The sequence below is a fragment of the Lepidochelys kempii genome, chromosome 9 (assembly GCF_965140265.1).
Source record: "Lepidochelys kempii isolate rLepKem1 chromosome 9, rLepKem1.hap2, whole genome shotgun sequence".
Lineage (NCBI taxonomy): Eukaryota > Metazoa > Chordata > Testudines > Cheloniidae > Lepidochelys > Lepidochelys kempii.
Window position 1 is genome coordinate 99933676 of NC_133264.1, and position 22334 is coordinate 99956009.

The 22334-nt window shown below is 48.0% G+C and overlaps 1 protein-coding gene across 9 annotated transcripts in view; it reads right to left on the reverse strand.

Moving 5' to 3' along the window:
- Positions 1 to 22334, reverse strand: part of DOCK11 (dedicator of cytokinesis 11) — a 131596-nt gene that overhangs the window by 50496 nt on the left and 58766 nt on the right. For 5 of the 9 annotated variants that reach the window (XM_073358530.1, XM_073358529.1, XM_073358523.1 and 2 more), the window contains exons 11-29: positions 20815 to 20955; positions 19138 to 19353; positions 18133 to 18267; positions 17508 to 17590; positions 15186 to 15308; positions 14936 to 15012; positions 14204 to 14388; positions 14048 to 14113; positions 13512 to 13604; positions 12983 to 13106; positions 11838 to 11959; positions 11058 to 11144; positions 9316 to 9405; positions 6826 to 6944; positions 3705 to 3774; positions 3492 to 3617; positions 2708 to 2779; positions 2141 to 2287; positions 127 to 210 (exon numbers count right to left, since the gene is read on the reverse strand). In XM_073358530.1, coding sequence (XP_073214631.1) covers positions 127 to 210; positions 2141 to 2287; positions 2708 to 2779; positions 3492 to 3617; positions 3705 to 3774; positions 6826 to 6944; positions 9316 to 9405; positions 11058 to 11144; positions 11838 to 11959; positions 12983 to 13106; positions 13512 to 13604; positions 14048 to 14113; positions 14204 to 14388; positions 14936 to 15012; positions 15186 to 15308; positions 17508 to 17590; positions 18133 to 18267; positions 19138 to 19353; positions 20815 to 20955 — 2160 coding nt within the window. The remainder of the gene's footprint in view (positions 1 to 126; positions 211 to 2140; positions 2288 to 2707; positions 2780 to 3491; positions 3618 to 3704; positions 3775 to 6825; positions 6945 to 9315; positions 9406 to 11057; positions 11145 to 11837; positions 11960 to 12982; positions 13107 to 13511; positions 13605 to 14047; positions 14114 to 14203; positions 14389 to 14935; positions 15013 to 15185; positions 15309 to 17507; positions 17591 to 18132; positions 18268 to 19137; positions 19354 to 20814; positions 20956 to 22334) is intronic. The other 4 variants (XM_073358526.1, XM_073358525.1, XM_073358524.1 and 1 more) reach the window with 4 other exon arrangements.

The following is a 22334-nucleotide window of genomic DNA, read 5'->3' on the forward strand; positions in this document are numbered from 1 at the left end:
ATATTGCAGCAATTGTGTCCATATGGCAGCCAATTACAGTGCAAAATAATTACCGCAAAGCTCTGGTTGATGCTGACAAATAACGCCCCACCCCCAACACGCGATCACAATAAATCCAACGCTCACCTTAGGGTCTTTGCGGCCAAATCCAGAAACATAGTCATTTATCAAGTTAAAAATAAACCCTCTGTCCATAAATGTCAAGCAGCGCTGCAGAAAGCACAGTGAAGCATGTCAGCAATCATTAGAAAAGAACGTCACCATCCTAAATCTTCTCTACACCCCAAGAGTCAATTCACCAAGAGTCCTGCCAAGAGTCAAGTCCTTCTGCAGGGCTACTCAAGTCCCATGTGATCTATAAACTTTTTTCTCTGAAATGTACTGGATGATCTCACTTCAGCCTTGAAGGGGCAAGAGAAACATTAAATGTGTGACAGGTTTCAGAGTAGCAGCCGTGTTAGTCTGTATTCGCAAAAAGAACAGGTGGCACTTTAGAGACTAACAAATTTATTTGAACATAAGCTTTCGTGAGCTACGGCTCACTTCATCAGATGCATTCAGTGGAAAATACAGTGGGGAGATTTTATATAAACAGAGAACATGAAACAATGGGTCAACTGCTGGAAATGGCCCGCCTTGATTACTACTACAAAAGGTTTTTTTTCCTCTCCTGCTGGTAATAGCTCACCTTACCTGATCACTCTCGTTACGGTGTGTATGGTAATGTTGGATCATATTAAAGTAGTTCTGTATTAAAATCACAAATGAGTTTGATTCCCCATAGTTTAAATTTAAATTCCAGGATATTACTGATTAAGAGGTCTCTTGGTTTTTGGTGCTGTTTCTCTCCCTCCGTGTGTGAAACTTGCAAGCTGCTAATTGTGTCAGTACATTCTAAGACAGCGTCTGTTCTCAAAGCAATTCTTTGTAACAACAACTACTCACACAGAGAGAGACTCAAAGCAATACTCATTCAGTTATTATCCACACCAAGCATCCATCCACATACATCCTCTATCTCTATTTTAATCACAATTGTTAACAAAGCGAGATGAATACAACAATAGAAACAGCACCCAGAGACTCCCCGCCCTTTTGTTGTATTCATCTCGCTTTGTGATTAAAACAGAGATAGAGGACGTATGTGGATGGATGCTTGGTGTAGATAATAACTGAATGATCAGGGAGGTGCCAGCCTAAGAATCCAGTGTCCATCAGCCGAAGAAGGCGTCAAGTGGAAATAACCAGAGGACCCCCGGAGGGCAGACTGGAATCCACCCAACATTCTCAAGGATGGGAGAACCAAAGAACAAGATAACATCTGGCAGCACTGAGTCGTCAGGAATGTGCCATCTGCTGACTGATTCAGCAACAGCATGATGAAGCAATTCCCACAGACTGGCATAGGAAGAAACTCCTATAACAATGGACTCTAGAAAGTGAGAACTTTGGGGTCTGATTCTGCAAACCAACTTCCAGGAGCATCAGATGAGCATCTGACGAGGCCCTGCTCCCTCCTCATGTCCAGGCCACCTGGCCAGTGGCTTGGCACAAGCAACTCTAAGGCTGGTAACTATGATAACAACCTTGCAGAACCTGTGTGTGTGTGTTTGTATGAATGAATGTGTGAATAAATATGAGATTGAATGGAATGTTATAGCTATAACTAACTGCTTACTATGATTCTTTCTGTATTCACAATAAATGTGGTATTTTGCCTTTTCCCCTTTAATAAGATCCTGCTGGTTTTTATTTTATTGGTATAACAGTAACACCCACTGTTTCCATGTTCTCTGTGTATATAAAATCTCCCCACTGTATTTTCCACTGCATGCATCCAATGAAGTGAGCTGTAGCTCACGAAAGCTTCTGCTCAAATAAATTAAATGTGCGCGCACTCATTTTAATCAAAGCTTTGGCACAGCTGCTAGGTATGATGGCAGGCCCCATATTAAAAGTGGAGAGTCCTCATTGCTTCTTACCTGCAACAAAAGCTAACCATGACAGAAAGAGCCGGAGTCACTGGACCTGCAAGGATGACGCAGCCAAGCCATGTTTGCCTGGCTTGTGAATTCACAGCCTGTTCAGTGCTAGCTGTCTTTTATTTATTTAGCCTGGGAGAGAGCAGGAAATGACTGACCTTCAGGAAGTTGGCCAAGCTAAAGCTGACACTCCTTGACTCCTCGGGGATTTCACTGTAGCGAATAGTCACGTGGGGAATTAGGGCAAGAAGCAGCGACTGTAAAACCCGATGGTAGGATTCAGGAAACCGCTGGGCTCTGGGAAGCTGAAACCAAACACAAACCACAGTGCACAATCAGGTCTGAGAGGCGTCACTGTGCAAGCTCCCTTTAATCACTCACAGAAAGAAATGTTGAGCTACACACCAGAAAATAATGTGGCGGGGACACTACAGGAGAATAGCCTACTACTGCTACCAACTAACAGAGCTACTCCTTTAGCTCAAGTACAGGAGGTCTGTGCTGCACTGACCATAAGAAAAAGACCACAAATGTTTACAGCGACATAAAGTTACAATGGAGGGGAAGTGAGGAGAGAGAAGAAAAAAGAATCTGGCTGGGAGTTTTCTGGTTTGTTTAGAAAGATTTACACTTTTTTTTTTTGAAGATCAAGTTTGCAAAGTAGCTGTCTGAATGAATATTGCCTTGTGACATCTCTCGTACGGGTCATGGGCAGTCACGCTTACCTTGATTTTGTTTTCCTCTAACAGGTACATTGCCATCGACTTTGCCAGCGCTTCAAAGAAAAACCAGGAGTACTAGAACAAAGAAATGGAGGTCAGTTCAATCTCCCAGTAAGATCGAGCGCATTGGTCTGAATCAGAAAATGCAGGACTGTAATGACTGGAGGAGTAATACGAATGACCGTTTAAACCAAGCGCATCCCTGAAATCAACGGGTCTCCCTCAGGTGCAAGGGTCTGCCTGGAGAAGATCCACTTGGAGGAGCAGGGGCTGTGTTGAAGTTGCAAAGGCACATAGGAAGGGCCAGCTGATGCCACCGGGGCTGGAATGGGGGGTAAGGCAGCGCGTGACTGGGTCCAAAGAACGTTACGCATGGACAGAGGGAGAGCACAGAAAGGGCAGTGTTCCTAGGCTACAGGAGGCAGAAATGTGGGGTCTCCCGGGGAATGCAAAATCAGCACTGTAAGGAACACTCCCCCTGAGTGGAGTCTGGAAAGGAGCGAGATTGTACGTCAGCTGAACGAGTACACTTGCACACGGAGAAATCCACAAGGTGCATCATACTAGGAATCACAGTCACAGCTGTCCCTCCAGCAGGGAGAGCAGGGATCAGTGTCTGCTAGGAGGGGGGCCTGGGAACAGATTACAAAGGCTTGCCCGGGCACACTGAGGCTCTGATCCTGTGGATGGGTTTGAGAGGGCAGAAGCGGCTTTGTAACATGGAGCCCCTGACCTTTCCCCCTTTCTTCTCCGACAGTTTATAGTAAATGGCCAGCTACCCCTTTACCTTGAGCAGCTTATTGATGGCTAGAAAATCTGCTGACTGCTTGAGCACTGTGGCCATTGCGATGGCCAGGATTTCATGGGTCGTCTTCACATGTGAGGCACTGGGTCTCTCTGCACGGAAGCCATACTACAAAGGAACAGGGACATCGTCAGGCCAGTGAGGTGCTTTCTCGCAGTGAGGAATTTACCAGACCAGAGCATGGTCCTGACTGACCTTTATGAAGGACCGTAAGTAATGATCTAGACCTTCCTCATGGCACTTGGACACGATGTGGAGAAGAACCCTACAAAAACAAACCATAGGGTTCTGCTCACTACAGAGCACTCGGTGATGTGCAAGGCTTAGCTCATCCAGCTGGCGAACAGAGAGCATTCGGGCTTCATCCGACTACAACAGTAGCCTAGCAGCCAGAGGCCCTGCGGCTGGTGTGATCAGACACATCTCCTGAGTCTGAGCCCTTTGGCAGGAGGAGGTTCATCCCAGAGACATTCTAGCCCGACGGAATGCCCTCAAACTCCAGTGGGGGTGAGAGAGAGGGGGCTAGGGCATGCCAGAGGCCACCCTGCCCTCTACTCCCAATGTGTGCAAGCCTGCAGCGTTTGGCGAAACTTTATGGGCCTGATTCTGCTCTCTGACTGGTGTAAGTCACAAGGCGCTGCAGCGGAGAGGCAGCGGTGTCACAAGTGAACCAGGCCCCAGAGATGTTTAACACACCACTTGGTTTACTTGCATTTTGACTGGGCCTTAGATCACCAGGAGCAAAAGCTGTTTTAAAAAGCAACTTTACTATTCACTGCTAGGCCTGGGGTTTCCTCTCTGCGTCTCTCTCAGCTGGGGCAAGAGAGACCTGCAGCCCAGCCAGCTGCCCTCTGGCTTTCACCCCCTCGCCCAGACTGGGGCTTGCAAACACTGCAAAGGGATTTTCAAATTCCAACACAAGCTAGTTTTCACTGGAGATTTAAAACCTGTGGAACCTTCCCACTGGCCCTGGGAACCTATTTTTTCTCAAAATTGAAATCAACCCAGCAGAGTCATTGGAAGGGGCCAGCTGAGCAACGTCCACCCGCATTCCTCTTCGCACTGAGTCTTCTCCTCCAGACCCTTCTGCCAGGAACACTCCATGGCTCCACTCCCCAGTAACCTCTCCAAACCCTTTCCTCCTGAATGACTCTTCTGCACAGGGGCGGCGAGATGTATGGGCCCATGGTGCCCGCACTACACCAATATGCCAGCATGGGGGCCCGACTCCACCGAAGTTCAGAGCTGGGTCTCTCCTGCCGCCCCCGGGCGATTTAAAAGGGCCCCCACTGCCATCACCAGCAGCGCAACGGGGCAAGGGCACCGTCCTGCCCGCCCGCTCCACTTCTGGAAGCAGCCGGCATGTCCTTGTAGCCCCTGGGGGGGCATCTCCACATGCTGCCCCCGCCCTGAGCTGTGGCCAGTGGGACCTGCAGGAGCAGTGCCTGTGGGCAGCGGCACCTGGAGACCCTTCCGGCCCCTGGCCTACGAGCTGCTGTCAGTGGGGGGTGTGGGTTGCTTTCGGGAGCTGCCCAAGGTAAGCACTGCACCCCTCTTCCAGCTCCTACACCCCTGCGCCAGGCCAGACCCCACAACCAAACTCCCTCCCAGAGCCCGCCCCCGCACCCCAAACCCCTGCGCCAGGTCAGACCCCACAACCAAACTCCCTCCCAGAGCCCGCCCCCTGCACCCCAAACCCCCGCGCCAGGCCAGACCCCACAACCAAACTCCCTCCCAGAGCCCGCCCCCTGCACCCCAAACCCCTGCGCCAGGCCAGACCCCACAACCAAACTCCCTCCCAGAGCCTGCCCCCTGCACCCCAAACCCCTGCGCCAGACCAGACCCCACAACCAAACTCCCTCCCAGAGCGTGCCCCCTGCACCCCAAACCCCTGCGCCAGGCCAGACCCCACAACCAAACTCCCTCCCAGAGCCTGCCCCCTGCACCCCAAACCCCTGCGCCAGGCCAGACCCCACAACCAAACTCCCTCCCAGAGCCTGCCCCCTGCAACTCCTCCTGCACCCCAACCCCTTGCCCCAGTCCAGAGCCTGCCCCCTGCACCCTCTCCCATACCCCAACCCCCTGCCCCAGCCCAAAGCCCGCACCCAAACTCCCTCCCAGAGCCTTAGGCAGGGGAGTGGGGTAGCAGGACTCGGACCCGCACCGCCAATGTTATACAAACCTGCCACCCCTGCATCTTAACCATAAGCTGTGTATTAAGGGGAATGAGACTTTATACATGGCCATGCAGCACCATGCACGTTCAGCACGAGGATCCATGGGTCATAGAATCATAGAATATCAGGGTTGGAAGGGACCTCAGGAGGTCATCTAGTCCAACCCCCTGCTCAAAAGCAGGACCAATCCCCAATTAAATCTTGAACCTGGGGCCCCTGGGTCGCCGGGCAGCCTTCATATCCCAACAGCCATCCAGCAGCTTACTAGCACAGGGTGGGCTAAGCGGCTAATGTAATCCTAGCCCCACCAGGGGCACCGTCCACAGGAGTCCTGACTGAAGGAGCGCCTGACCCACCGATTGGCCCAGCTGCACTATTTCAGCCAGAAAGAGGCACAGGAAGTTGGCTGTGCAAGTGGTGAGCTCCTGGCTTCCTGCTACATTGGACCTGCCTTCCAGTCTTGCCTGCTTCCCTGCCTTGTTCCTGCTTCCCTGTCCAGCTCGGGGTACCTGTCCCTGCTCTTCCGGCTCTGACATCCTGCTCAGACCTCGAGGCCTCACCGCCCATGTCCCAGCCCATAACAAGCAGTGCTGTGAAAGTGATTCTTAATAATATTAGAGTCGAACTGATTCTAATTCAGGCTCTAGGACCTGGTGGGAAGTGACAGCTCAGAGTAGACAAGTGACTCTAGTCTCACTCAAACAATGTCAGGATCCTCAAGACAATTAGGGTCAGATTCTGCAAGCTTTACTCATGTTGAGTAACATTTACGCCTGCCCCAAACAGGACCACTCACAAGAGCAAATCCTACCCTGCACAGCTCAGAAAGAGCCTGGCCCTCCAAAAATAAAGTTTTGAAGCCAAGAAGTAAAATAACAAAAGAGGGAGAATCAAATTCCCCTGATCTCTGACTTCATCTCCAAATACTTTTAAATAAAGGCAAGATCTTTTGCTAAAGCAAGCTGACTTCCCGCTCTGTTTTGTGGAGGTCAGTAAGACCTTTAAGAGAAATGTGAGTTGCGGGAATGCTAAGTTTTTTCTTTTTTTGATGATGGAATGTCAGAATTCCTTTGGAAAAGTCTGAATTACAGCCTCATATTTATAATGGAAGAAAGCAGCACTGGTTAGCAGACTCTTACATGGTGCAGTTGACAGCTACTTCATCCTCCTGGCTCACATTTGTGAGGACTCTGAACAGTTGCGTAAGAATTACCGGTAGAAACTGTATCATCACTTGGCTTTCCATGGCGTGCAAACACTAGAATAAAGGTTCAAAACACATGGCTATTAGCCTGATATGTTACAGATGTTGCTCTCTGTTTACTTTGCACAGAATCTTTAGCACCAGTGTAGGCATTAATAAAGGCCAGGCCTCTTCCCAGTTGGAAAGAAGGAAGGAGAGGTTGGAATTACCCAGCCAGCTGCTCACACCAGCAAATGTAAATCATTTCCAGGGCTCATAAATACAACCCTCAGTTGTGCCCGGACAGCTTGAGCGCGGTCTTGGAGCAACTCAGCTGCCTTTACAAGAAGTCACGTGCTCGCTCCGAAGGGCCCCATATATCCAAACGGTTAAAGCTGAAGTTTTGATCCCAACTCTCTTTTTGTGATTAGGGGAAAACTTTCAAAAGCAACTCCGGCACTTTGGTGCCTAACTCCCACTGATGTGCAAGGGTACTCAGGCTCCCAAGTGCCCACTTTTGAACATGGGACTTAGGAGCTTTCGAAAGTTTGACCCTGTGAGTTTAAATATGAACTCACTGACGTCACTCAGCCATTCCCCAGGCCCAAGTCCATATTTAGGGACCTAAATAAAAGTGGCCTCATTTTCAGAGGTGCTAAGCTCTGCCTCAGACATGGACTCCCTCTACAGCCTTGACAATGTGACAACATCTCTGTCTCAGTTTCCCCATCTGTGAAAGAGGCCTATCTCAGGGGGTTGAGGCTTCATTAGATTATGTTTGTAAAGTGTTTTGAACATGGAAACTACTATTTAAGTGCTCGCCATTATTATTAAAAGTGTGATTATTTTTATTCCTTAAACCAATATTTAGATCTATGACATAGATCCAATGATTTTTAACGCTAAATGATCTACCTCTTTGCTATTGAATCACACTTGAAGACAAGTTCTTATCATAAAGCTATCAGAAGGGGTGTACAGAAAGTTTTTGTTCTGTTCAGAAGTTACTGTTTATAAAAACTTGGGCCTGATCCTACAACCCACCTTCCGATTTCAGTGGGATCACTCACTTGCATCAGGATTGGGGTTCCTTTAAAACTAAAATTCAATTCTGAGCTATTGGCCACAGGGGCCAAATTTCACGCTGGCAAAAAAAAAAAAAAAGGTGTACACAGGTTATAAATTTCTGAAAATAAGAGACGACGCTAATCCAAGGGCCTCTTCAGTACCTACAGTAGCTTGAGATTACAGGTGTAATATAAACGATCATTACACCTTTGGGAAATCATTGATGCCAACTAGGTTCAATGTAGCAAACCCACCTGCGATACCAGGAAACATTCTATGCCTTATGTGCCTGTGACATCTGCCAGTCGAGAGAATTACTCCCACGTTTACGGGAAACTGCTGGTATGAATGGGCACTATTTGGACTTTTACCACTAGAGGGCGCCCGGAAGCTGCACAAATGCCTCTACGTTCACACCCTCATAAAAATCAGAATGAACGTGAAAACAGCGGCGAGCATTTCTGAGCGAATCACGCAGGCAGAGAGGAGAGCACACTTCTGAAAGAGCAGAACCCGGGGAACATTAACTCGGGTGAAGGAGGGCGTTGTATTTTAACATGCGCTGCTCAGGAACTCACAAGGACAGTGACCCTGGCCTCATTCTAGTTTTTGAGGGTCTGACCCAATTTCCAATGCTGTCAATGGAAAACTCTTGTCAACATCAGTGGGAGCTGGGTCAGACCCTAATGGGTGCGGAGAGGAGGGTCCTTTCTCACAGGGGCTCCGCCGTTCCCTCAAAACAGACCCTGCTGCAGTGTGTGCCAGACATCTGAGCAGAACCAATTATCTGTGCTGTGCCAGGAGACGCATGGCACTTCACAGCTCGTCGGTCCCTGCATTGAGGCGTTTGCAGTACAAAGAGATAGGGCAGAGGAGGAAATGACATCAGAAAAGGGGGGGGGGGCTTCCCTGACATCAGGGAAGGACTGGACTGGTCTGTAACATAGTGCGCCATTGCGTTTGGTGAACGGTCTCTCTTTAGCTTCTTGATATTTAATTTTAACACAACATGAAGTGGCTACTGAAGCTACGCCCGCCGCCCGCATGTACGGCGCAGATAACGCAGAAGCATTGCGTCATGCGTTCTAGTGACTAGGGACTAATACTGATGAGCGTACGTATACCAGACTTTTAACTCCGGTGATAAGCCACTTACTTTCTCGGCATGGGGCTGCTGACTCACAGGTCTCCAGAGTTACAGATGCACATACTAGAAAGCATTATTGAGATCAGTAACTCTATTACTGTCCCACAGGAGCCTTTAAAGCCCCATGTGCATACTCCACGTGGAATACTTAGTTGTGACTGAGTGACTTGAAAAGCCCTCTGGGTATCCCCCAATGGACTGTAAAAAAGGTCAGGGAAAGACACTGCTCACCTTCAGATATTTAACAAGCTCTCCTGGCACTTCTTGAGCTCCTGCCTGCACCAGCTGGCAGCACTGGAAGAATTTATGCAGGTGCAAGTCCTGAAAGAGAGATGAAAAAACATACAAAATTCAATTACTAAGCCTCAACCATGGTCAGTCTTTCCTACCCCACGTTCCCCAGATCTGCAAACCTACCTCTATCCGCCTCTGCAGCAGTGCCCGGCGCGTGGCGTAGCCTGATCTCAGCCCTGCCAGGTCCTCTTCAACTGCATCCCAGTTCCCTAGAGCCCAGCCCATGCAGAGCCCTGCTCCCTGCCTTTTCAGATGCACACAGAAGCATGGCCACATAGCCACCCTCTTCAAACGACTCCTCTGGCTCCCTGTTCTTCTCAGCATTAGCGCAAAACAGCGGCCTCAGTAGGCTTGCACCAATCTGCATCACAATTGTGTCTTTCTGGCTAGCCCCTCCCCACACAGTCTGCTCAGCATCAGCCTCCTCCTGCCCCTTCTTAGTCCCAGCACTGGTGGGGCAAAAGCTTTCTCCTCCTAGCTCCTAATATTTGAAACAGCCTCGCTGTGTCCGCCTGCCTCACGGATCCCCTCCTTTCTCCCCTGCCTATGTCCCTTCCTTTCTCTCTCCCTCTGATCTTACAGTTTATTAGTGGGGTATTTACCTCTGAAAAGGTTTGGGGGCACAGTTTGTACGAAGGGTGCAGCGTACGTGGGCTTGTGCTGTTGCTACCCACAGTACCACACAGGTAAGAGCGAAAAGCACGCTTAAACATCACAGAAGGCATAAAAAGCCCCAGCGAAAATGAGCCAGCTGCACACCATGGCCAGGTCTACACTTACAAATCTCAGCCTGGCCTAGCTCCGGCACTCAGGGGTGTGAAAAATCCCCACCTCTGAGCACCTAAGCTCTGCTGTCCTATCGTCCGGTGTAGACACAGCTCAGTCGATGGAAGCACGTTGCTGTCACTCAGCAGGGAGGTGGAGTTCCACACCGATGGAAAACCCCTTCCAAGGCTGTGGTCCGCGTCTACACTATAGGGTTATGCTGGCACAGCTCTGGGGCTAGAGTCCCCCTAGTGTCGACACGGCCTTGAATATGGCCCACAACGCCGCAGCATTGCTGCACACACAGTGCAGCTCCCTTGACACTCGCACAGTCACAGCGATGATCTCAGGGTCAGGGTCAGGCGCTGGGGATATGGAACCTGTCATCACGAGTTTGACCTACTCAGGAGGGTCAGGTGAACAATTTTCCATATTTCCTACGAGAAAAGGGGCTTGTGACTCAAAGAAGGTTGTTGCGGAAAGTGCTGTCTGGGGCGAAGTGTGACACTTGGTCAAGACCCCAAAACTTTTCTTTTGGGGATGAAAAGACAAAATTGCCTATAGGAAAAATGCATTTTCCAACCAGCTCAGCGACTCAGGCTTCCATAGTGCCTGTGGGTTGTAGCGTGACCAGCAAAGGGAATACCAGCACGTCTTGCGGCTCTCTCTCAGCTCTGACTGCTCCTTACGCTCCCAGTCCAGAAGAAGGGAGAGAAGAGGAAACAAGCTGTAACCTGCTATTACATAGACTCTCCCAGTTCTATGCTGCAGAGCTCTGATCCCTTTCTTAATACCCTAAACCCAGCAGCAACAGCGTAGTTCAAATCATTTTATTCCAACGCTCCCTCCAAGCTCATCGTTACAAGGTCTTGCTACCACTATGCTCCTGGCGAGGAATGAGACGGTGCGCTTACCTGGGTGTAAATGGTTGATTCCAAGTGGATTTTGATCTTCAACAGTGGCTTTGCTCCATCGACCCATTTAACATCAACGCTCGGCTGCTACGAACAGGAAATAACAAATAAATTGGTTAGTCTCTAAGGTGCCACAAGTCCTCCTTTTCTTTTTGTGAACACAGACTAACACGGCTGCTACGCTGAAACCAGAAAATATTCAGCTACTTGGTTGCAGACATTTGCAGATGAGAACAAGGCTTTATGCAGCCGGCTCTTTATTCAGCCCCGCATTTAAAGGTTCACTGCCTGCACAAGGTCTGGCGAGAAGGGCTTTGCCTGGCACAGGAGAATGGAGTCGTCCTTCAACCCAGAGTGCACCCTACAGCCACTCTGTTCCCAGCCTGCAGCAGGGAACGTGGCCTGCGGCACTTCATCAGCCACTGAATCCACATAATACATGTGCCCACGAGCCAGGTACCACGCACCACACTGCACCAGGGGAGACACACTGGGACTCACATGGTGAGCATGGAATAAAGGACCAGGAAGAGAGACGGACGTAGCACACGGAGTCCCCTACAAAGCCTGTACTTGTCTAAGGCCCAGGCAGTAACACCATGGTGCATTAGGGGTCTTTTGCAGCCTACTGATGGTGGGTGAAGTTGGGGCAGGACTTTCTGGGTGGACAGGCATGGCTCAAGATGATCTGTGGGGCAAATGCAAACCCAAGGCTTGAAATGGTACCAGACGTAGCTTTCTTCTCTCTACGTTTAAGCGTATTTTAAAAGCTCTTCCTACCCTGCGCGACTCCATGTCCCCAGGGCTCAGGTAGCCAGGTGGAAGATTGGCTGAAACGGGTAAATGCTGCTCAAAGGTGATAATTCGACCATCCTTCAGCAAAGGGAGCCAGGCAAATCCCACTGCGAAAAGAGTTAATGAGCAAGGGTTAATGTACCCACACAGGTGTGCATTCAGCCCAGTTTCTCATGAGACTCGGGAGCCGTGGCCCAGACTCACCCGCCCAGGGAAGCTAACCCAGCGACTGGGAACTGTCCTCCACCCGCCTTACTCTGACAAAATCCCTTCCGCAGAGTCAGCGGCTGAAATTCACGTGACACCAACTGCGACCCTCAGTGGGGCTGCATGGCAAATAGCCTTTGTGCTGGTTTAATTCACAATGTGAACTTCCCCCAGCGAGCATTGCCTGAGGGAGGACTGCAGGCACAGATGCCCAGATCAATAGGACCTCAAAGTTACACATACGCCCTGATCCTGCACCAGCCTGCCACTTTACTCCCATGGGTAGTCCCATTGCAGCCAGTGGGACTTCTCATGCAAGTAAAGGTAAGAATATGCAGAAGAGTTTGCAGGAGAAAAATGAGGGGGGATTTGATAGCTGCTTTCAACTACCTGAGAGGTGGTTCCAAAGAGGATGGTTCTAGACTATTCTTAGTGGTAGAAGATGACAGGACAAGGAGTAATGGTCTCAGGTTGCAGTGGGGGAGGTTTAGGTTGGATATTAGGAAAAACTTTTTCACAAGGAGGGTGGTGAAACACTGGAATGCGTTACCTAGGGAGGTGGTAGAAACTCCTTCCTTAGAAGTTTTTAAGGTCAGGCTTGACAAAGCCCTGGCTGGGATGATTTAATTGGGGATTGGTCCTGCTTTGAGCAGGGGGTTGGACTAGATGACCTCCTGAGGTCCCTTCCAACCCTGATATTCTATGATTCTATGATGGAGGCAGTAGTTTGTATTTTAGTAGCCACTAATCCATTGTGTTGCTTCTTGTAGTAGGGGGTTACATGATTCATTTGTTCATAAGAAGATGAAAACAGACTAGTACCTTAAATTACAAACAGTGTTTTCTTTTTATTCAGCTCTTTACATTTATTCCCATCGCTGAGTTTTAGATTTTAAGAGCTATAACTTAAGGAGAAAACATACCTGGAGTTTCAATGGAGTCCTGTTTTTTCATTGATGCCTTGGTGTTAATTTCACAGCTGACATGATAGAAGGTGAAGAGCAAATGATGCTTTTGATGGAGATGAATTGGAAGCTCAATTTTAATCTAAAATGATACCATGACAGATAATACTGGATTTATAATTGTCAAGTTATACTGTAAGCTCTCTTATTTACTGAAGTTTTACTGTCATTTTCAGAATCACACATTGTGTTGCAGATATTTCTGCACACCTTTGAACTCGACCGTGTAACAGTTTCATCACAACTGTGTATTACTTGTACATTGTGACCATAACCTTACAGTAATAACACCACATACTAGGAAAGCAAGAGACCAGCAAACAAACTGACATTAAAAACTGAAAATCACTGAGCAGATGGGCCGATGCTCATTTCCCCCCCGTTCCATATCCAGTTGTATAGAAAGAGGTGCTGAAGTTCTCTATGGCTTTGGGAAACCCATGAAAGACTACTACTTCCCGCAGCTGTTCTAGAGTTGAGTTTTTACCTCATCGTAGAATTCTGGACTTTGGTTATGATGCAACACGATGGCATAGGCATTTGCTGTCAGGACGGGTCCTCCAGGCTTGCCATAGATACACTGGAATGAAGGCAAGTGACATGTTGGATCAAAGGCAGCTGTCACTCAAATTTGCCAACCAGAATAATGAAATACATTGGAAACAGAAAATACTGACATTTTTCTAGATGCTCTTTTCCATCTTGGAAAGACCATTTGACTGGAGGATAGGTCCATCAATGGCTATTAGCCAGGATGGGCAGGGATGGTTTGCCAGAAACTGGGAATGGGTGTCAGGGGATGGATCACTTGAGGATTCCCTGTTCTGTTCATTTCCTCTGAAACACCTGGCATTGGCCACTGTTGGCAGACAGAATACTGGGCTAGATGGACCTTTGGTCTGACCCAGTATGGCCATTCTTGGGTTCTTATGGAGACACTCAGTACTACGCCATATTAACCCAACAAAGTGCCCAATTCTATATACATTTGTTTACGGTTTCAAAAATGGATTATGACCCAACCTTCAAAGCTTGGGCATCAGCTTCATCTGAGTCCTTGAATTCCATGCAGACCACGATATTCCTTGCCTGGATTGAAGAAGAATGGGAGAGTAAGCTACAAGTTTTAGATTGGAGACGTGGTGAGCGTCTGTACGGCCCGTGTTCCACGTGACTCACCTTTGCAAATGTTTTCTGGCTGTCATATTTTAAATGCAAGGGGTACACGTAGAGACGATTTTTGTAAATAGTGAAGGGATAACGGTATTTCGCCACGTCTGGGACAAACTCCTCCACCTCAACGGTGATGTTCTCATGGCCCTTTTCAAAAGGCTTTATAGGGATGTAAGAGGCAGTAACACAATCTAAAGAGGAAGGAGAAGTTGAGATAAGCAGGTGTCTGACAAACATGGGAAAGACAGCAAATGCAACATGCCACTGCACATTTGACACTCTGCCTTTGCCATCACATCCAGGGCTCTCACTGCAGTCAGAGAGCCATGGGTACATGCCCCAAGGTAGAGCCTGTTCCATGCTACTGGGCCAACTTCTCCTGTCAGTCACTGGACAGCCACCCCTTCAAAGGATCATTAGACTAGTGCAGCCAGAGCTGCCGATTTCCTAAAGCTTGAAAACGAAAGTACATGGATGTGTTCCTTAAGAGAAACCTTTGCTGTTAAGCTCCAGTGAGCTGTAGCTCACGAAAGCTTATGCTCAAATAAATTGGTTAGGCTCTAAGGTGCCACTAGTCCTCCTATTCTTTTTAAAATATCAGTTTCACTATGTGAGTTGCTCATTATCTAACACTGTAAATTCTAGATATTCCTCAGCCATATTCTAGAGAAGCGCGCTATAAATGTTAGCGGTATGGTTAGCACAGTCAATATTTACTTTCTGATTTGTGTTTCTTACTTGAGAATTCCAGAGGGATGCACTCGATAGTGACATTTAAGTGGCCTGGGATAACCTGGAGTTTTGTCTTCTCTGGTCTGTATTAGAAAGCAAGAACAAACTCACCAATCTTGAAAATTCAAGCATGAACAAATTAGCCCCAAATATTTGATCTCTACCGGTGGTTTAGAAACACTCTCGCATCCACACATACTATTTTAAAGAATATTCAAATGCCCACACAGTCGCTACACCAGTTCCTTACACTCACTTCCTAAACTCTGCCAGCAGCTTCAGCAGATCCTCGCTAGAGAGTTTGCCACTGTCTTGTTTATAGAGAGGAGAGAATTTCCCGTCAAGATCCAGAGTACCTTGAGAGTCTTTGAAAACTGGCCTGCAAAAAACAAAAGTGGACACATTTCCCGAGCATTAGTATCAGGCAGCTGTGTGGCTACACACACCAGTCTGTGACACACTCAGCTTCTGCAGCTCCCAAGTGCTGTGCTCTGCCCTGCTATTAACAGTGTATGGAGCAGGAACTGACCCACAGCCCATCTGTGTCGGGGGAATCTTGTCATTGACTTCAGCGGGCTTGGGGACAAGCTCAAAGGGTGAGATTCACTCCTGTGCAGGCAACACACACAAGGGCTATGCAACACAAATACTCTAACCAGCACACTGGTGGTGTGTAGGGTCTGTGCTAGCTCTCCGCAAAGGAATGAACAGCATCCTATGGAAGCTCTTCAGCATGTCCTTGCAATATGAAAACTCTGCTCAGGAACCGACATGTATGTACCAAGCCACAGCCCACGCTGACATTCAAGAGTCATCACCATCTTGGTTTAGGACCAAACAGCAACCTAGTGGTAGGAATAGGAGACAGTGGGATGAATTTACATCAGTGTCTTCAAGGGTGCTGCACTAAGGGCCAGCTTGGCTCGGTATATGTTTACCCTTAACGAAAGAATATTCGGGGGAACAGATCACGGTCTTTCTTCAGTCATCCAAGAGAATACTAATTAAGTGGAAACAAAGGGAGGAGCTGCAGCTAGGTGGCATCTCTTGGGAATTTCCAGAATTCCAGACTGAACGAGTTAACCTCCACCCCAAAAAACCCACTAACTAAAGGTCCAGTCCTGCAGCCCTTGTCTCCTGGGCAGAGTCACTGAAGCAGAGAGGACATGCATGCAGTCCCTTCAGTCCTTTCTTTGAAAAAGAACTACAGGGGCTACCAGACAGGATCAGACCAATGGACCATCCTGTCCTGAGGCTGACAGTGTCCTGTACTAGCTGCTTCACAGGCAGGTGCAAGACCTTGGCACTAGCAGTTACAGGATAACCTGTCCCCAAGGAAGTTCCCTCCTGACCACAGTAGGCAGAGGTCAGCTCACACCTGAAGCAGGAGGGTTTATAGAGGAGGATGGCTCTAGACTGTTCTCAATGGTAGCAGATGACAGAACGAGGAGTAATGGTCTCAAGTTGCAGTGGGGGAGGTTTAGGTTGGATATTAGGAAAAACTTTTTCACTAAGAGGGTGGTGAAACACTGGAATGCGTTACCTAGGGAGGTGGTGGAATCTCCTTCCTTAGAGGTTTTTAAGGTCAGGCTTGACAAAGCCCTGGCTGGGATGATTTAACTGGGAATTGGTCCTGCTTCGAGCAGGGGGTTGGACTAGATGAACCTCTGGGGTCCCTTCCAACCCTGATATTCTATGATTCTATAGCTACAACTGGTTGGAAATTTTTCACCCACATGGTTTTGGTGAAAAATGCCATTGCTGTTGAAATCCAGACACCTCAACAAATGTGTTGCTTGTCATGAAAATTCCTGGGGGAAGGAAAATGCATTTTTTCTGTTTTGAAATTTTCATTTTGGGGGAAGTTTTGTTTCAGATTTTATTTTACTTTATGGTTTTCATTTTAAAAAAAAATATTTTCACATTATTTCTTGCCATGTCAGCAGTAGTGGTGCACAATGTGACCTAATCTAAGAGCTGAAATATTCTATTTTATTTTTAAAATCAGTAAGGCAGATACTACATCGCAGTGATTGAAACATTTCCTTCTCCAGATCAAAGTGTCTCCTGTTTGTGTTCCAGTGAACAGTCTGGCCCTACTATTACTCTCATGGAATGAAAGAACATAAAAATATTACACATAAAAGTGAAAACAAAATTCAAAATGGAATTTCAGAATTCCAAAATGAACATTTTCCAAATCAGAAATTTTATGGGAATTCCATTTGCCTGGGAAATTTCAAATGTTTTTGTTCCCACATGGAACAAAAACAAAATTTCAAAACGTCAACATTTCCCACAAAACAGAAGTTCCACGTTTCGACCAGCTCTATTTATAGCCCTCCCCAGAACTTTTGTTTATTTTATAATCTCGCTCTAGATCTAGGACTCCAGCCAATTGAAATGCTGGCTCAGAAAGACAATACGTAGGGCCAAATTCTGCCCTCAGTTACACTTGTGCAGCCTCCCTGTCTTGAGGAGTTTGGCCCTTAACCCATCATCACCATGTGGCCTGATTTACAAACAACCAGACAACAACAACTTCAGAAGGACACGTGAGGATTTCAGGACAACTGACCTGGCAGCCCAAGCAAAGGGCATCCTGTACTGCCCAAGCCGACTACACACCTGCTTAGCCAACTTATGAACCTTCTGGGCAGTCTGGAAAAACAAGAGAAAGGATCAACAAGGTGACAGTGGGGTCACACCTTCATAGGACAAGAATTAAAGCGCGACAGCTGTGGGGAAGGAACCATTTTCATTAAAAACAGCTCTTCCCACCTGCAGGAGCAACCTGAGGCCGCTGGTTGTGAGCAGGGCCGAGTCTCTCCTGTGCATAGCAGTTCCACACCCAACTTAGGCCAATGCGGCATCAGGCCCCGCACCGTTCTAGCATGCTGGGGAAATAATTAAACTCATCTTAAAAATCTACCGCATGTTTCTGAACAGCCAAGCTCTGTTCTGAGAGCCGAGCGGACATCAGCTATGACGCCAGCGCCCAGAGTGAGGCCAGAAATGCCAAGAGCAGTGGTCACCTTAATGGCGCAGGAAGAACCCAAGGTTTGCCAGAAAGGACGAGAAACAACAATTCCCTCTGTATTTTCATGCTTCTCAGAGTATCAGAAGCCCGTGGAGACTAGCCAGCTCCAGGTTATCAGAGGAGTGGCCTGCAGTGCCCTTTGGGAGACCTTGCCATACATAACCTTATCTGGTACCTTCCCCGGGTCGGAGTTCTTGATGTACGGGTCCACACAGTGTGTAATGCTGCCTTGCAACACTTTCTCCACACGGGCAACAAGAAATATCTCCGCATGGGGGTTTGCCACGGAGAAAACTCCCTGAAAGTGAACGAACAGCAGAGAGTTAGAGGCAACTACTCCTCCCACGGCCGCGCTTTCCTCTGGCTCCAATCAGAATGGAGCCTGGTAGCTTCCCTGCTTTGGCACTTTGCAGATTCATGGCACATGTCCATTACTGACGTGGCACTGGGGCCATGTGCCCGGTTCCAGCAGGTTGTCACGGTCTGAGCCGGGCCAAAGCCTGAGAGGCCACTGGGATGGTGCAAGCACTTGGTACTTCTCAGAATTGGTGCTAGCTGTGGGACTTGGAAGGTTAAATGGCTCATCAGCTCTTTCTATGCGCCCCAAGCGTGGTAACAGTCAGAACCGTTTGGGTTCCCAGCAGACTGCGGAGCTGGGTGGAGGGGATTCAATAATGAAACCTCCCTCCCCCTCAAAGAAAAGCTACAGCGTATGCTTGAATTATGGACTGGGAGAGTCAAAGGGAGGGAGATGCGCAGCTTCCAGGCACTTTCACTGGCTCCTTCGCAAATCCCAGGTGGCTACATTTCAGGCAGAGTGGGTGACATTATTTGAATTTCAAAATGTTGATAAAAATCGGGAAAAATGTCTACGACTTTTGTTTGCATGTTTTCTCAGTGATCATTCAGGTGACAGAGGGTCATGGGTGAGCGAGGGCTGGATAATTGGGACTGTGCTCTTCGGAGCACGGACCATCTTTTTGTGCTGTTTCTGTACAGCACCTATCACAGTGGGCTCCTGGTCCATGACAAAGGCCCCTAGATGCTACAGCACTCCACATAATCAATCATGTACTGTACATTTTCTGAAGAGTTGCAACATCATCAAAGCTTTTTCCTTGCATATACCATGACAACAAGGAAAGAAAACAGGAAGTCAGTTCCTCACCTGCTTTATATAGCGAAGGTGAGATTCGGGAATTCCGTGAATGAGGTGCTCATTGGTCGAAGTCCCCTTGGGGTGACTGTCGGCAGTTGCTTGGGTGGAGCTGTCCAGGAGCATTTCACGGACCGAGGGAGGATTCAAGTCGACATGGAAGTCAGCTGAGATCTTGCAATTGTTTTTTACGTCAAATAATGCCAGGCTGATGAAGAAAGGCTCGACCTGGGAATTTGAATGAATGTTCTTGTTAAAAAGCCTGGTACATCTAGGTGTACGTGAAATTCATTGCCAGATACACAAGTGTGACCTCTGTTTCTTTGAGTCTCGGTTCAACTCTTAGGATGAAATTCCCCCTTCCACAAGGACTGTGCACCACTTACAATCTGTGGAGGCCATGTACGCAGGGTGAATTTCACTGTGAAAGAATTACATAAGTAACCAACAGTTTATTTGCTTCTAACTATCCAAAAAAAGGACTTTAAGGCCACAGCTTTGCCGGATCTTCTTGCATTTGTATCTAGTAAAGCTGAGCAGTGCCATTTTAAAATCACTGATGTTAACAGACAGAAAGAAGAGGAGCGGGTTATTTATACAAATGGTGGAACACGAATGTCAGGAAGAGATGAAAACACTGATCAGCCTGTAAGAGCTGTTTGAAGGATGTAAGTTCAGTATAAGGCTATGTCTACCCTAGCCATTTTGTCGGTAAAACTTTTGTCGGTCAGAGGCGTGAAAAGAACATACGTTTCACCGACAGAAGCGCTGGTGTGGACAGTGCTATGCCGGTGGGAGATGTTCTCCCGCCGACGTAGTTACCACTGCTCACAGGGGGAGGTCTGATTATGCCAGCAGGAGAGCTCTCTCCCATCAGCATAGAGCGATCACTCGGGAGTCCTGACGGTGGCGCTGCTGTGCTGCGGTAAGGTCTGTAGTGTACACACAGCCTAAGAATGTGTATTTTTAGCATGTTACTTCACACCTCACAAAGTCCCAAAGAACTCAGTTCTGAGTTGCCTGACTTCAAATGGGTTCTAGCAAGAGACTCTACATATTTCTTGGCACGTCAGGCAGAGTCACACAGCGAAAGCTTCCAGCATAAACTAATCACCTTTCCCTAGCTGTTCTCACCTTGCATGTGAACTGTCTGAAGTGAGTTCCACAATGGGGGACTACATCAGACCTCATGCTGGACTTTGTAGCTGCAGGCCTTGACAAGTAGCAACAATTCCATATGTTTTTGGTTCAGAAAGATTGTAGAGGTCAAAGCTACCACGTGAAGGTAAGACTGCAGCGTGCCTGATCCAGCACTGAGCTGAGCAGTGACGTACGTCTCTGCTATCTCCAGGCCTGATTCTGCAGGCTAAAATCTGAAGTCCCCACTGGCCCTGGGTGCATCAGGACTGAGGTCTCTGTTAGCAGTGTCTCCATCCCGCTCCGTCATATTGGTGAAATACTGTCACAGTGATGCCAACTCAGGCCCCAGGCCTACAATGAGCTCTGTGCCAGTCGACCCCCTGTGTCGGTCCACAGGCCACTGGGAGCAGAATTGGGGCCTAATTTCTTTTCCCAGCTCCACCCCCGGTCAGTGTCTGTTGCTGATCAGAAGAAACGGGAAGGTAACTGTCTATGTCTAAGCACAGCTCCAAGAGAAGAAAGAGAACTTTCCCATGAAAATATACATACGTTTGTGGGGGCGCCCTCGGATCGGTCACAGATGTGAGCCAGGACGTTGAAGGTTAAATCACGACAGTTCACCAAAAAGCGCCTGGTGCACTTTTCCTCAAAGGGCTTTACGTCTGGCTCAATTCCAGAGAAGTCCAGCCTCTAGGAAACAAATGATACACAGCCTTGAAAACGGGAACTTCACAAAAATGTTATGGGATTACCTTATAGCTAATGCTATTTTACCATGATTAAAAGATGGTATAAAAAGTGCAGGACATTCACAAACTGAGAGCCCATTTGGTGCCTGTTATTCACATGCATTAAGGACAGGAATTCATAACTGTGTACTGATTTCTGGCAGTCTAGTTTGTACCGTACAGAGAACTAAATCAGTTCTGCTCTCTGCCTTTTAGTTGTAATCTTGAGGATCCACTCAAATGTCCAGACATAGGGAGCTTGGAAGTGAAAACAGCGTAGGTGCAGCGGGAATGCTCAAAGAGTTTCTACCACTTAGCAGGACTCTATTGGTTGACGAGATCATTCACATAGTTAATAGACAGAGCTGCCAGAACCAGCAACAGCTCACAAACTGGAAGACATTTTTGATAGGCAGCAATGACCAGTCTGGTTATAAACAGTCAAGATGGGCATTTGATTTAGATTTGCTGCAATAAAACTCAAGCCATCTTGAATCCAGTCACCTCCTCCATAGGAGGAGGCCCAGCTAGTCCTGTCACTGGTTTGTGCCCACACAGCGACCGTTCACAGACAGTGCAGAACGGGAAGAAACAGACAAGACGACTTTTAGGCATGACCCTTAGCCAGATAACAACTCCCTCCCTTAACCAGACCCATCTTGCTGTGTGCCAAGGACGTAGGACTGCATCCAGAACATCAAAATAACAGTGTGTTGAAGGGCTGAAGTACATGCGATCATTTCCCCCCAGTTACTGAGGAGACCCGTGGTATAGCTCCGTGAGGGCTGTTTTCCCCCTCTGAGTAATTTAAGCAAATATAGGCTGCAATCATTAACTTATTTTAGAAAACTATTTCTGATTTTCTTTCGAGCAGACAGAAGACCCTGCCCTCTCTCAGGCCCATTGCTGCGATCACATAATTGCTTCAACATCAGCCTGACAAGCGTGTAAACACGCGCCACAAAACTGAACTTGTGTCCACGATCGCAGACGTACCAAGCCGCAGAACACACGGGGTCTGCTCTGAACCAGAATCAACAGACCTCTTTGTGCCCAGGAGAAGGGCACCATGAGTTCAGTGACAGCCCAGCCAATAAAGATCTTTTGTACTGCACTGTCAAGGATGTTCCCCTTCTGAATCACACGTCTAGTATTTTGGGGTGTTGCCAACAGTCCCTTTTTAAAAACAAACCTCATGGCTGCCACAAGGGACGTAGAGACCCCGGTGCAATCATCCTAAAGAAGGCCCAAGAGGAAAGTTTGGTTTGGTACAAGAAAGACTCTTGGGAGACTCTGAATTTTTCCCGTTAACTCAGAATCCTCACTTTCCTGGGCTCTAAC